The sequence below is a fragment of the Diorhabda sublineata genome, chromosome 2 (assembly GCF_026230105.1).
Source record: "Diorhabda sublineata isolate icDioSubl1.1 chromosome 2, icDioSubl1.1, whole genome shotgun sequence".
In the NCBI taxonomy this organism is placed as follows: Eukaryota; Metazoa; Arthropoda; class Insecta; order Coleoptera; family Chrysomelidae; genus Diorhabda; species Diorhabda sublineata.
This window is the reverse complement of record NC_079475.1, coordinates 15,351,206-15,367,137: the sequence shown is the minus strand read 5'-3', so window position 1 is coordinate 15,367,137 and position 15,932 is coordinate 15,351,206. Positions and strand designations below refer to the sequence as shown.

At 32.4% G+C, this 15,932-nt stretch overlaps 1 protein-coding gene across 4 annotated transcripts in view; it reads right to left on the bottom strand.

Annotated features, from left to right (window-relative positions):
- The window catches only part of LOC130452813 (pleckstrin homology domain-containing family G member 5), a 363,306-nt gene that overhangs the window by 170,358 nt on the left and 177,016 nt on the right, over positions 1 to 15,932 (bottom strand). For all 4 annotated transcript variants that reach the window (XM_056792270.1, XM_056792271.1, XM_056792272.1 and 1 more), the window contains one exon: positions 931 to 1,131. In XM_056792270.1, the coding sequence (XP_056648248.1) occupies positions 931 to 1,131 (201 nt within the window). The remainder of the gene's footprint in view (positions 1 to 930; positions 1,132 to 15,932) is intronic.

Here is a 15,932-nt window from a genome sequence, read left to right as displayed (position 1 = left end):
TGAACACTGCATTTCCGTAATCTTGAAAAAAAGTAAATTTTTCTCAAATAAACCAAAAAATATTCTTGTTATGAGAAAATGTTTCGAATATTAATTGTAGAGTTTATCTTACCAAAACTTTTCAGCTTTTATAAATCTACGTATTGTAAAAATTTAAGGAGATACATAAGTTTGCATTCGCATACCAAATCTGGCTTATGCAACCCTTCTGAACTGCACCCTTATCAAAACCAGGGGTTGAAAGAAGTTATGAAATATAATTATTCAAAATTGTTTTTTAAATTATTTTCTGAATAAAAAGTTTTATTGATTTTAAAATTATTTTCTTACAATTTGTGTGAGAAAAATTTTAACTGCAATTCTGAATTTTTGGTCATTGAAGGTGGGTTTCATAAGGGTTGCTTTCATTTAACTTAGCTTGAGGTGTTTCTTAATTTGTGAGTAAGGGATTTCCTCTGCAGCTTGGTCAAATTGTTTTTAAATTTCCTTGCCCTTAGTCCTCTGAGTCTGGCATTCCAAAGTCCAATCTCTACTGCCGCTTCTCAAGCAAGGTACATGGAAAACATCAAAAAGTAAGATGTGAAACAGATGATAAGATACAATAAGTTTCAATTTTAGAAGAATCAGCAAAATGTTTAGAAGGAATAAAGGACAGAATTAGAAAAATTAAAACTATGAGTTACATATTTTTCGAAAAGAGAGAGATAATCGAAATGAGAAGACATGTATACAAAAATGTGGGTTGGTTGAAAATGATATCGAATCCTGGAAATAATAAACAAAATACTCGAGGCCTTAACACCTAATCTTACTGAGGAACCGTACTTTTTAAATGACACAAGTTCCTCTCGTAACAAATTCGACAGTAGCCCTTATATAGCACTGTATAGTCACTACTGGAATCATCTTGATTTAAAAAATAATTCTTACCTGAGACCTGCTAAGCATGTGTTTTCTAGTGGGAGGTGTAGTAGTTGTAGGTGTAGAAGGTTCATGAACCACTGATGGTGCTAATAATGGTTTAGTGCAGTCTGGTTCGGATCTGGAATCTTTGAGAGCTACGTCTGCCGATGAAACTATTCCTTGCCTCATTTCTAAGTTGTCAAGATGATTGAGACTTCGTGATCGACTCTGAAAGAAAAATGGATTTATCGATATTATCTCAACAGTTACAAAACTAATAGTTTTTGTAAAACAATGTACGAGGATATATTAAAAAATTCTTAGCCTACTATAGAATCAAACAAAATTTCAATGTAAAAATATTTTATTAATCAACATATTCTCCTTTTAATTGGATACATTTATTATAGCGAACCTGCAACTTCTCTAGACCTTTAAAAAAATGTTTCTTCTTGCTCTGTAAACCAGACCTCCACAGCTTTTATCACCTCCTCGTTGTACCCTAATCAAAAAAATCAATCATGAATCCCAAAAAACTGAAGCAAGAACTTCTCCAGCAGATTTTTGGACACGAAACTTCTTAGGTCTTGGAGAACCAAAGTATCGCCATTCCATCGATAATTGCTTTGTTTCTGGATCTTAGAAATGTACCCAAGTCTCATCCATAGTAACAATTCGGTTTAAGAAGTCTACATCGTTTTCAAATCGAACGCGATGCTTCTACCCATGCACGCTTTTGGTCAACAATTTAATATTTGGGGATCCAGCTTGCAGCAATTTTTCTCATGTCCCAACTGACGTGAACTATATGATGAACGCATTCGTATGAAATATTCAGTGCTTCAGATATCCGTTTTAGTCCAATTCGACCTTCTGATATAATAATGTCTTCAACTCCATCGATATTTTCGAGAAGTGACACAAAAACTGGCCTTCCCGATCGGTCATCATCTTCAATGGGAAATTTACCTGTTTTCAAGCTTGCAGTCCAATTTGTCACGGTCGCATCCGAAGGACATTGATCACTAAGTGTATTGAGTATATCTTCGTATATCTGCTTACCTCTTAACCCTTTTAAATACAGGTACTTGTTGATGGCTCGATACTCCAATTTTTCGATTTTCACTATTTCGGTGAACATCTTTTTTCTTTCAATTTATTACGTAACTCTGGTTTACTTTTTGACCTCAAACTTTACACTGACACTTCTAATAATTTATTATTCTTTGCTATGGTAACGCAATATTTTGATTATAAATGGAACTGGTCTAGTCTAACTAGACATTAATACATCCTCGTAGTACAGGAATTGCATCTATGTATATTTTATATGGTTTGAAAAAATTGGGAAGTTGATTGATGTATGAGGAAATATAAAAACAAAATATGTTTTTGCAGCGAAATAACTGTTTCATTCACTCAATTCCTTTCATATCATGGTTTCAATTATTAGAAGTATATATCCTAAATTTCCATTAATCTTCGGATTTTTTTTTTATTTTTCGTATCTATGCGAATCAAACCAAAACAAAAATCAATGACCTCATTGATTCTATTGGCGTATTACAGAGACTTCTTTTGGTTAATTTCAATATGACAGTTAAAAATTAACTATATAAAAGTCTTCATGGGTATTGTAGTTTTCATACGAGTGCTATTTGAGTTGTATAAAGATACTTAAAACATTCATCTTGGTAAAAAAATGGAATTGGATGAGCCAATCTAACAATCAAATGGTCGCCTGTTTTTTCGGAATAACTGGACATGTCGTCATCGTCAAAATTCTGAAATACCAGCATTTGATCACCAGAAATGTTCGCAAAAATCAGGGAAACCAGTCGAAGAAAATAAATCAATCTCCACCACGACAATGCGAGCTCTCGCACATCAGTTCAATCATAAACGTCAAAACATTGAATTGGTGGGTCATTCGCGGTAGAGTCCTTGTTTGATAAGCAATGATTTTTTCTTATTACCGCAGATCAAGAATAAATTGCGAAGTAAACGTTTTTCTACAACTGAAGAAGCGGTTGATGCGGTTAAATCACATGTTTTGGAAGTACCTCAATTGGAATGGATAAGTCATATCCAATTATATTTATTTTCATTTGTCTATCTCAAAACTTAAGTAGCAACATTCGTAAACGAAGAAGGATCCAAAAGTAGAAAAAACTGCACTATTGAAATGTATCAAAAAATATTTTCCTGTCTACAAATACAAACATCTGTAGTACCTGTATACTATTGGTTATGGTTAGTTATAATGTTCTTCTACATAAACCAATTTCAAGCGAATGAACAGGTTTTGGTTTTGGTATTTTAGAAGTAACATTATTTTTAGTGTAGGTGTTCATATTAAAACAAAAACTCAACTTTAAGAACGTCTGTGTGCGAAATTTAGAGAAGAATCTTCCAACATTAATTGATGGATCTATGAACAAAGATAAGTTAATAGACCTGAAAGTCTCTGGAAGATGCAATGTGTATCATAGTATATTGGGTTTTTTACTTGAAGACCTGATTCACAACAACTGAATAAGACGAATTTTGTGAGAAACTAAACAAACACATTGTAGTTTCCCTTCAAAATAATCTTTAAATGAGAAATATAACGAATATGATAGATTTGAGATTTTAGACATTTGCTCAAAAATTAGAAAGACATATGGGAAGGACAGGTTCCTATAGATAAATATGACAGACAAACAAATTATCAAGAAGATCAGGAGGATGGTAGGATCAAGAGAGATCTAATAGCGGATAATTTTTAATGTGAAATTTCATGATTTTTTATTATTTATTTCCAAATGAAATCAGTGCTTCTTTATGAGTATTTTGGATCCCTAACACTAGATATCATTCACTTAATCTGAAAGACACTTCTTCCTATATCTATATCTATAGATAAACCATACTATATTTAAAAAGTTTCTAATCATGGAAAACATATCAATTTCGCCCAAAATAACTTTATTAAAATACCAAATATAACTATATGAAAAGATTGATCAACCTCTCTCTATGCTATTCCGATTTTTTTCATATATTCACTTGAAATCTCAAACTGTTTTCTTTGCTCCAAACGTTGGTACTTGAAATCTCGTAAAACTTGATCTAGTTTATTAGTTTTTGGGGACACATCCTTCAGATTTTTAAACCTGTCACTAATTTTCAACTGGGAAAGTTTATCATAGGGGCTGCTAGAAGGGGTCTGATGTGTCACTAACCTTCTGGTTAAGTCTCACTAGTGACCATCCCTTCTTATGAGCTCGGATTTGCATTACTTTTTATAAAATCTAAAGAATCCACCAAATGTCTTGCAATTGTTTTGTGTTTTCCACCTAAATTCCACTCAAAACAATATTAGTAATCAGAATAAGTCCAATTAAATGATTGATACTAACTTAAAATTGAGTGCATGTACAATGACCACACAATTATAACCTAATTTACTAGAACTTCGTACATGTTAATGGTTTTATTTATTTCAATAAAACGGTACTAAAATACCGTTAAATATCGAACTTAACCTCACTTCTTCATCAACCACAAGTTTAACTCAACTGTTGAGTATGGTCATCTGCGGTCCAAAATATTGACGTTGAAGGGCTAATTTATGACATGATATGATGACGTACAATATCCAAGAGTGCTTGAATGTAGTTGGTTATTATTGGTAATTACATTTGCTTAAAATCAGTTTGAGTATGTTGTGGTTTTTCACCAATTTACTGAAGTATTTCATTCAACAGTCTCAGTTCGCATATAATTGAAATATGGTATAACATGTTTTGGTGCTATATCAATAGTATGGAATCAAATCTTTTTTATATTTCGTTGTCTCTACGGTCATATATTTTCATTACTTTTTCTAGGTATGATGAAAATCCAAGAGATATGAACGTGTGAATAAATGCAATACCTACACAGAATATAGGAAAATTCCTTTACCTGCGAATAAACGCCCGTACCAACCTTTCATATTTTTCAAATAGGTCAACCAAATAATATACTGCCTGCCTTAATTTTGTACCAAAAAAATTTGATGGAATTGTTGATTCTTTTTGAAGTTTTTTAACATTGGAAGTATGTCTTTAATATTTTATTATCTTATTATTGTTCATATTAATGAATATGATTGTTAAATAATCTTATGAAACGTAGATTAACTTGTTGTTAGTTTCTTAGAAATTATCCAATTAAGAATGTAATGATTATTGAAAAAGTAGTGATCATCAATAGAATTTGTTTCAGAGAGCTATTTTCGGGTGAAGACATCAGCTCGGGGAGAATTGACCCGGAGGACTTCCAAACACACACACGTGAAACAAACTCAGTTATTCATAAACCAAGTCCTGCAGAAAAAATAATCTTATATCAGGGCCGACCGGCTTGAACCAATTCCCACTGTAAACATTCCCAATATAATAAAAACTTAATTCCAATTACCATACAGGGAGATTCAAAAAAAGGTGATATAGAATAGATAGAAAACTGAAAAATATGTTTTAGAAGCTGATACATCCAACGAATTGGTTTTTATATCTGACTCTCATAGAGAGCGCTTGTTACACGGTTCGTACCAAGTAGTATTAAACATAACTTTTCTGTATTAGATTTATTGAGCAAAATTTCAAGTGAACTTGAAAAATCATTTTATTTTACACCTGATAAAAATCGATACTGTGTACCGTTTTAGGAATATTTTGATTTGAAAATTATGAAGTAATAACCAATGCTGGTATATAGTACTATTAAAGTTATTAATTATTATTATTAATAATTATTTAGCTTTATATGATTTGAAAATTTTTTGTCGCGTAAATGGGACCCTATCGATAAAATGGATACATTTGAAAAAATTGGGGCTTTACTTTCTTCCACCGTTTCACAAAAATGTAGTCTAATCAGTAAAGGAATTTGTTTTTCAAAGTTTAATAAGTATGGGTACTGAGCTATTGGAAGCCTTAGTATGAAACAAACAACAATTTGATGGTCATGTATTGCGGTTCTGAGACTAAAACTGTTGTTTGTATCATTCTATGACCCCCAATAGCTGAATACCTATAATTATTTAACTTTGAATTTTACACAGCAATAGCATTTTCTCTGAGTTTGTCACGGAAAACTGCCATTCATTGATAGTTATGACGTTGAGTTAATGATATTACATTTCTGAATCTGACCTCTAAAACACCTGAGATTAGTCCAAAGCTTACTCTAGCTCTTCGGCAACCACGCCTGCGTTTTGCACAGGATCATTTGAATTGAACATTGGAACCAGAATTTGCAAATTGCTGCTTTTAAGAGCGGAGTACTTATGGGGATGGTTCCTGCATGAACTGAGGTGCAATTTTCATAAGAATCGACCCGGTGTTCATCCATAGGGGCGACCGTGTTCACGGAAGAGGAGGTTTAACGGCTAATTGTATGAGAGATGATTGAAGCATATTAAATTGTCTTTCAAATAGCCTATTTTTATTTCTGATTTGATGAATAATTGGAAAAAATATAGTCATAAGATTATATTGGGCCCATTTCTATGCATGTAAGTATGTTCGGGTTTCACATGTAGAGAATGTGACCTGGAAAGCACTGAACAAATGTTAATTACTATCATCTGACATTTAATATTCTAACAAAACAGTGTAAGCGTGTATTTGACATTTACAAGTTATTGACGAATAGTTGTGGCTGAAATTCCAGCGATTGGAATTGTCAAATTTGATATTGACGTCCTTGATTGCTCTTAAGAAGGGTAATACGTTCATGTGAATGTAATTGTGACTGTTAATTTACTTCTAAGCAAAAATGTATTCTGTGATAGAGGTAGCTTGTGGATTAATTTTAAACAAAATGTATGTACCAGTATTCCCAAACTTATTTATAGAATGATTAGTACAAGCTTTAGCCTCAATCAGTCTTTCTATCTCTATATTATTTCCAGTTTTATTGCTTTGTATTTTTTTTCATTCACGCAAAAATACTGGAAACTTGTGGAAAATGAGCAGGATACTAGCTAACGCTCTTATCAAACCAATGAAAAGGAGTTAATTCCACCAAAAGCTTCAAGTTTGTCTTTGTATTTTCCAGCTGCAACCCACTCATGATAAACTTGAATGCAACAGTGGCAAATTAATATCTAATATCTCTCTTAATTTAAGCACAAATACAAGTATTCTAAATTTTGAAAATTGATTGAAAAAACTCTTCCATTGACTAAAAAATTGCAAAAATGATCAGGTTCAGCGGTATTAATTTCACAGAAACAGATTCTCTTACACCATGAGATCGAGAAATAATACAAAATGCCAAATTTATAAAAAAACTCATCCGCCCACTATTGACTTATATATAATCATGGATCCATTAATATGATGTAAAAGCTGAGATGTATCACACCTCTGTAAAAATTCAAAATGTAACTTTCAGTGAGAAGGGTCATGGCATTTTGGTAGGTTATCTTTAAAACGCAATTACAAGAGGTTATAAGATCAATTCAAAAGTTACGTGGGGCATTAAAAGAAAAACGCTAAATGAATTTTCCTAAAAGTGTTTCCCCGCATCTGCATTGCATTTACACATAAATATCTCTCATATGTAGGTAGTATTAACCTAGATCGTTCTGTATTACATTAATTAATATGGGGTACAATTTTGTCAAAACTTTCTTCGTCAAGGAAACATCGATGTTTTCTTCATGTAACAAATGATTGAATGACAAGCAAGTAATTAAAAAAATACCGAGAGAAATTTTTACAAGAGAAAATTCAGAATGATGGAAGCTTTTCATTTTATCAAATTCCATTATTTAAACTCGATCCCAACTTTTTATGAAAATTGAAAAACATCTTGAATGGTGGAAAGGAGAAAAATCTGATTTCATTACAGTGAATTAATGAGTTATGCTCTAAATTTTCAGTGCATTGAAAATGTTTGATAATTTCGATACAACTGTCGAATTTGACTTTGATTAAGATTGATTACAATGAAATATTAGAAAAAAAAGAGCGGTAGTTTTCCTTGAGTAATATTTTTATGGTATAAACCCAACAAAATAGCATCTTTATTTATGTTCGGAACTGATTCTTGTTCTGTGCCAATTTTTTTTCTTTATCTGTGTTTTCCATGCCTTTCTCTTTCTCTTTTGATTGTATTGATGTTTCGTGCCACATATTTTTGTCTTTCTACTTTGAATAATCTTTCCAAGCGCTAGCATTATCGATCCTATTCCCTTTTTTTTGCTTATTATGTCTCCTCTTTCGACCCTTTTTAAGCCTTTCAGAATTATTATCTCTACAGATGGAATTTGATTACTATGTGAGAATGCAGCTTTCATATCCAAAATTATCGATTCTTAGACTGTTAATTTGGTTCTTTGTGATGTTTTCTATATAAGAGTTAAGTTCCAAATTCATCTACAGGACACATCTCAGATAAATGAAGGATATGATAATACTGACCAAGGAATAGCACAACAAGAAGCAGATATTATCTCTTGAACATATCTAATTAATACATCTTCTAGGCTTAAATATGAACTATTAATGTAAAAAGTAGCAGGGGTTATTATTATACCTAAACCAGGTGATCCGCTACACGAAGTGTTCTCTTACAAGACTATCTTCGTTCTCTCTGTATCGTCGAAAGTTTTCAGGTCAATTAGTACTTACCTAAGCGAACTAACACACGATGTCAGCACTAACTATTTACTATGGTAAGTCACTAAAGGATTAAAAAAACATTTTATACAAATACTACCAATTTGGATGGCACAATGGGCAAATAACAACAAAAGACTGATACATTCGCCAAATATTTAAGTGACACTTTCCATCCAAATAAAAGAGACGATAATTTCGAACAAGGAGCAGAGATTGAGCTAAAATCTTCTGAAAAAATTATATAGATTTTATCTTATTACTGACACATCTAATTAATACATCTTTTAGGGTAAAGAATTTATATTCCATGAGGAAAATATTAAAGGTTATTATGATACTTGAAACAGGTAAACCGCCACTCAAAGTTTCCTCTTATAGGCTTATCTTTTGTCTATGTGTATTGTCAAAACGTTGCTGTTTAACGAGCTAAAACCCTTTGAATGAAAATATAATTTGGTTCCATTTGAACATTAATGATTCAATTAATAAGCTAGTTTTGCAGACGTAATTGTCATACTAGCAGTAGGTAATAACCATGAAAAAGAGGCAGATCACCTACAGATACGGCTCAATAAAATATTAAAATGAATAATCAATGATCAAAATAAATGAATCCATACACGTAAAGTTCACCAAAAGAGATCAACAAGATATATCTATAATTATTAATGGAAGTCTGATCCCAATCATAAAAACAGAAAAATACTAGTTATCACTCTCAAGCTCAAATTCAAAAGAAAAGCGAACAACACACAACAAGTTTATGCTTCATAAATCGTCAAACCCAATTAGTCGCGTAGTACTCAACCAGTCTACAAATCATTGAAATATTTCACAACAAGGTACTAAGAATGTACCTTGGTACATCGAAATAGTGCCCTCCATAAGCATCCGGATACTGTTGATCAAACTATAGTAAAACTTGTCACAATTCAACGAAGGTTGAGGTAATCCAGCTTCCAGACACTCCAAGGAGAGCGAGCAAGATTGAGACGACTAAATCTTTCGATTTGTGAAGTAATACTCTCAGAAGCAGAGTTTGTGTTGAGGTTTACGTTAATTAGTATTAAAGATGTATTAGAAATCTGAGGATGTTGTTGGTTACTTCCAGAGTAGTAATTCCAGTTAGCTGTGAGTTGCTGATTGATCTAACACTGAATTATACTGTTAACACAGTACCGTGGTAATGAAAAAATTATTTAGATAATAAATTATATTTTTTGGGCATGATAATTGTATATTTTAAGAAAATTCCATTTATTTAACAATATTTTGTACGAAGTTTTACTTAATAAGCGAACCTTTGACATTATATCGCCATTTTCAAAGAATAGATATCCACTATAATTTCATTCATTTAGAGATATTTTGGACTTTATACACAATGGAACTTCCAGCGTTATTGGATAGGTAGTTGATAAACTGCCAAGTTCACGTTTTTAACGCACAGGAAGTGAAAGAAATGAGATAATGTAAAGCTTTCCTGGTGGACATGAGAAATGGAAAATAGGTTTCCGATATCGACAAGTGATCCAGAACATATGAATATACAGAGTACTTGTTACCATTTCACACGTTTCAGCCTAGGTTTTAACTAAATTATATCAGCGAGGACGAACCCATTTCATAAAATCATGAATGGAAATGGAAGTTGCATAGAAATTTGTTGTCTAGCCAACGGTTTAGTCTGTATTAGACGTCTACATAACTTTCTCCTAATGTACATACTGAGCTAAACCGCATCTTTCAGTTTATACGAGATTCTTCCGTTCCGCCTGAAACCGTAAATTAATCTTGAATAAGAGTTCTGAGTTTTCAATTGAGTCATACTTTTATATGACATGGACCATATACCACATTGCAATGATTAAAATGTCAGTATTTAAAGATATTCTTTGTTGATTGGTTAATTTTAGTGAAGCATAAGTTTGACTTTATAAATTTATAAGTTTTTCCGTTATATGTTTTCTGAAACGTAATTTACTGTGGATTATAAATAAAGTACAAAATTCAGATGGAAGTTTCTTGTGGCTACAATTGTCTCACCCGTCGTTATTGTTGTTGGGACCGATAAAACTGATCTACATAAAATTTCATGGAAATGTACTATATTTATAGTATTTCACTGAAAATTGTTCAATCCAGTAGAAATCCCATGAAATTAATCACTTTGAAGCCATATGATTGAAGACAACAAGTCAGTACATTGTAATGAAAACAGATAATATAAGCTGTGTTTAATTTATCACAATGCCATGTAAACATATTGATTTATTTCGATTTTGACGTTTCGAATATTTAAAATTTCAAAATGTCAGGATTTGATTATAATACTGACGAGAATATTAATGAAATTATAGAATTAAACATAACAAAAAATACCGTGGAATACAGAGAAAAAGATGATACAGAGTGTAACGAAACTACCATCAAAATCATGTGGAGTTATTATTGATCGCTGTAAAAGAAAATAAAGTTCGACAGCATTGAGTTCAGTAGAAATAACGAGAATGACAAATTCATAGAATGAAAATACCTCTAAAGGGAATGGAAATTCTATCACATAGCCACGGTAGAATTAGCTTGCCGAGATGGGGAAGCTGCTGCTTGCTTGACTTTTGTATCTACTCAAACAACGATAGTTGTATAACAAATCGAGTTATATATATATATAACCCTGCATTCAGCAAGGACGTTCAAGAATGTGTATTGAAAGCAAATTTATAATATAAAACAACTACAGCAACATTTGTCCTGTCAGATTATTTAAAAAATTGATGTCAAAAAGGGGCCCAAATATTAAAGTCAATCACTAAGATTAAAACATCACTGGAAATCCGAAAATGATCACCGATATGATAATACGCCCATTGGAAAAAATACGATTCAAAATTGAACAAAATCATCTGTTGAAGCGATTGGCTTGAATACCAAGGAGAAAAATTACTAATCCCTCCTATAGATCGACCGCGGTTAGTCTATTGGCCAAAAGTGATGTACAAGAGCAAGATCTCATAAAAATTACGGGTCACAACAATGCAAACTCAATAGAACCCTCCTTAAATATTGACGAAGGACCAAGGGCGGATCCAGGTTCTTGACAAAGGGGAGGTCATTAGTATTAGGTCGAGTCCTTCCCCAAAGACATGGCATATTAAGCCTTCCACCCACAAAATATAAGTCAATTATGTTGTTTTTTTTTCTTACTTTAAACCTCAATTCCTCATTTGAATCATATATCACAACGTCAGTCAGTATACTGTATATTTTGGTTTTGTCTAGGGTAGTTCTCCATTACAGTTGGATAACTGAGAAATAATGTGGAAGGTTTTCATTGAATCTATTTTGACTTGTTAAATAATTATAATAACGTTTATCAATTCTAACTCAAAACTACATCTTATGATGTATTTAAAGGTAAACGGACTAAAGGTCTAAAGACTACATACAATGACAATTTTCCAAAGTAATTTATTAAAAATTAAACTATGATAATATGTACATACAGAAATGGATATTAATCAGGGTTTAGGAGGCTCATGATCCCCCATGACACCCCCTGGATCCACGCTTTCGAAGGACATCATAATTAAATTATTAACAGAATGCGTATTGGAAATGCATCTTGATCAGTTATAGACACCAACACGTCTGGATCTTCATTTAACTTTTCTTACTTTTGTTTTGTTGATTGCATCTTTAAATAAATTTTTATAGCACTGTATTTTTTTTGTAATTAACAAAATATTTTCTATCCGAATAATCCTCGACATTGATAAATGCTCAAAAATTTTATGAAACCTTTCTCAAGCTTGTTGCTTTTAGGTTATAGACCATCTGCGGCGTCGGTATGTTTCCAAGCAACAAACTTTCAAAATCTGTTATACAGTTTTTCCCAGCAATTATAAATATCAATATAAATATACAAGTCCAAATGCATAGATGGCCGTTATTTTTAATGTGACTTTTGTCATTACCCTACATATGTTCCCATGAGAAAATACGGTATTTCAAAAGAAAAAAAGTTCAATTTGTTTTTTACTGCCTAAGGCGGCCCCTAGACAATCAATTTTATTGCAAAATATAAATTGTGCAATATTATTGACTGTTTAGGGTTAATATTGAAGACTGTACAATGATTGAACAAAAGTTTAAGTGAGTTTAATTTTTATTGCACCACATTTTTCTATTGCATTTGTTAGGGTCAGCGTTTTAGTCTCTGTTTCGTCTTGACAAGGCTACACGCGCGGAAAAAAAAAGAATGAAGAAGTTAAAAAAAGAGAGTTTATCGTCAAATTGTACACGAGAATTGCCATTTTTGTTGAATGTCAAGAGTAACGAATATGACTACAAAAAAAAAGTGATGCTTACGAAACATTGTTGTGTAAACACAAAGATATGTTTCCACGGGCAAGCAAAGATAAGGTGAAGAAAATATTCAATTCTATGAGAACTAACTACCGGAAGGAGCTTAAGAAACATCTTAACATGGTGTGTTATGAATGATGCAGATGAATATGAACGGGATTTTCTCAAAAAATTGTGTAGATAAAAAGAAGTCAAAACATTTTTGCTCACTTTTATAGAATCAAAAAGAAATGCTCTTTGAATACTCCAAAACGAGTAGTTAGTATACCGAGAACACTTTCAACCATCCTTCTAGCTCGCGAAAAAAGAGAGAGAGAGAAATGGTTTATTGTCAAAAAATTGTTACAATTTGTAGACAATAGCTAAAAAAACTAAGAAGCAAACATAAAAATAACTAGACAAATGAAATAAAATTTCAATATACAGAAAAAAACCTCAATGAATAACTAAATTATAGATAATAGTAATAGGTAATAATTAGTATATAACCTTTTTTAATTAAATAATGGGGGCAACGATAATATCGATTCGATTCCAATTGGCAAGTGATTGTGCATTTTTTGCATTTTATAATATTGAGCCTTTAACTGATTCCGAACGTTAAGTAGGTAAAGGTCGTGCTCTGCGCTCTTAAGTAGATAGCCGTGCAACGTTGAAACTGTTAAGGGGGTGGATAAGTATTTAGTTTTTTGGAAACGCGCAAAACAGGAGGAGCTGGGTTTTTTAGATAAGGCGGTAATATGTAACTCCCATTTCAAGGAATTATCTACAACAAGCCCTAAGAATTTTAAAGATTCAACGATTTTATAAAAAAAGCCGCAATCTATTTTTTGGTTTTAGATACGTTGAAACAGAGAAGATGAGAATCGCACCATGATTTAAGAATCATTAGGTCACTAGATATGGTCCTATGAAGTGCCGTGTGATCAGGATTACCCTAAGAGAAACAAATGTCGACTGCAAATAAATATATTAACCACTGATGTCGTTTATAAACAGAAGAAACATAATAGGGCCAAGTACTGAGCCTTGGGGCACTCCACATTCTATTGGCTTGCAAGAAGACATCGTTGTATCAACCCTGACTTCTGTTGGTAAGGCATAACTTGAATCATGTGAGAGTTCTTCTCCTGAAACCATAGTAATGCAATTTGTTGATTGGAATATTATGTTTAACACAATCGAATGCCGAAAAATCACAAAAAGTTGTTGCAATGGAGTGATGGCTGTTTAGGATAGAGTAGACAATATTTAGGAGGGAGAATATTCCATCATTTGTGCATTTGTTACTCAAAAACCCAAATTGATTGATAAAAACACTATTATCATAGTATTATAGGGTTAATATTCGCATTCTATCCAAACCACGTAATCTCTTTTCATATAATATATTTCATGGTAATCTTTCCACTCAAAGTTTGTCCAGAGTGGATATTTGATAATTTAGTAGCTTTCATTTTGAATCAAATTAATTTGGAAAAATTAATTGAACTTTCCGTTCCATCCTGCAATTGATTAATGCGTTAATTTTATATTCCTAATTGATATTTTTGCCCCATTTTCATAATGAATGGGAATGCTGAAAGAGATTGTTCGTATTGGAGAGAATCTCATCTTAGCGCCACATCGCCTGCCGCTTTGAACAGTGGAACGATTATTCCACCTTAAAGTTCTACGAATTGAACTTATAAAAGCTACTCATATTCAAAGGACCATGGAGAATAGTAACGATCGTTATGATATAATCGAATCCTAATGCTATCCTTATTTGCGGTTCTTTGAAAATATTCATAAATCACCTTTAAAATGGGAAACAAAGAACCAATCAGCAGAAAATTGGAGGAGAGTTGGGGATTGACGAGGACAATTAGTCACTGCTTATGAAAGTATTTTTGGATGAGAAAGGGGTAATTATATTCATTAGATAGAAAAATTAATGAAGATACTTAGGGTTGAAGTACATCGACATCAAGATAATTCACACTCTATCAATTCAAACAGATGTCCTAAAAGAAGTTGCTACTTTTTATTTGTCGTATACGCACATAAATATATGCGCTATTTGAATACCTTATAATCATATTATTTCTATTATAACTATTGAATAGGTTTTTAATAATGTGAATAATTCAGAAAATATTTCAAATGTTTCACAAATACGACCCGCAGGACATGCGCGACCTTTCCATCTGGTCAAAGAACTCGCGATGATGTTTTGAATTTTTACTACAATCTGGAGTTACCATTCTCGGTCCGATTGCTATTTGACTCCCGTTGGTACTTAGTCTGTTGTACCAAAAGAGAGATTATTTCACATATTTTTCTGATCTACACATAAAATATCTACCAAAGAGGTTTTTTTTACGATTCCATGTATTTCTCTGCAGGAGAAAAAGGATAAAATACCAAATTTGGAAAGTGATTGTGACCGAAAGTATATTGGGCAGACTAAGAGATCCGTTATTGTCCGGCTTAAAGAGCACATGCTCAATTGAAATATGGACGGACCAGAAAATCAGGTATTGCCGATCTCGCTGCCAGTCACAATCATGACATAAATATTAATAATGTAAAATTGTTAAAAAATTAATCCAATAATAAATTGTTGGATGCGTTTGAGAGCACAGAAATTTCTAGATCTAAGAGTAGCTTAAATAGATACAAAGGATCAATTACTTACATCCCACTCTTTAGTTTATTAGTCAAAGAATGAATATTCCCGCCAAGGAGTTTTTTCCCGCTGGAATGCTTTTTCGCGGGATAAGGTTTATTGGTGGGAAAATTTAATATAAATCAGGTAAGTCTAGTCATTAGATTTTAGTTTACCTTCAGTCTCTGAAGATGATAACTTGGTTATCGAAACGCGTGTCAGACAGTGTAATTCTGAGTGTTGGTTTAGTGGTGGTGTAAACAGTGTATTCAGTATCGCTGCAGAATATGTGCAGGACAACCCGCACAACTCGAATTTGTACTACAATCATATGCTACCATTTTCGT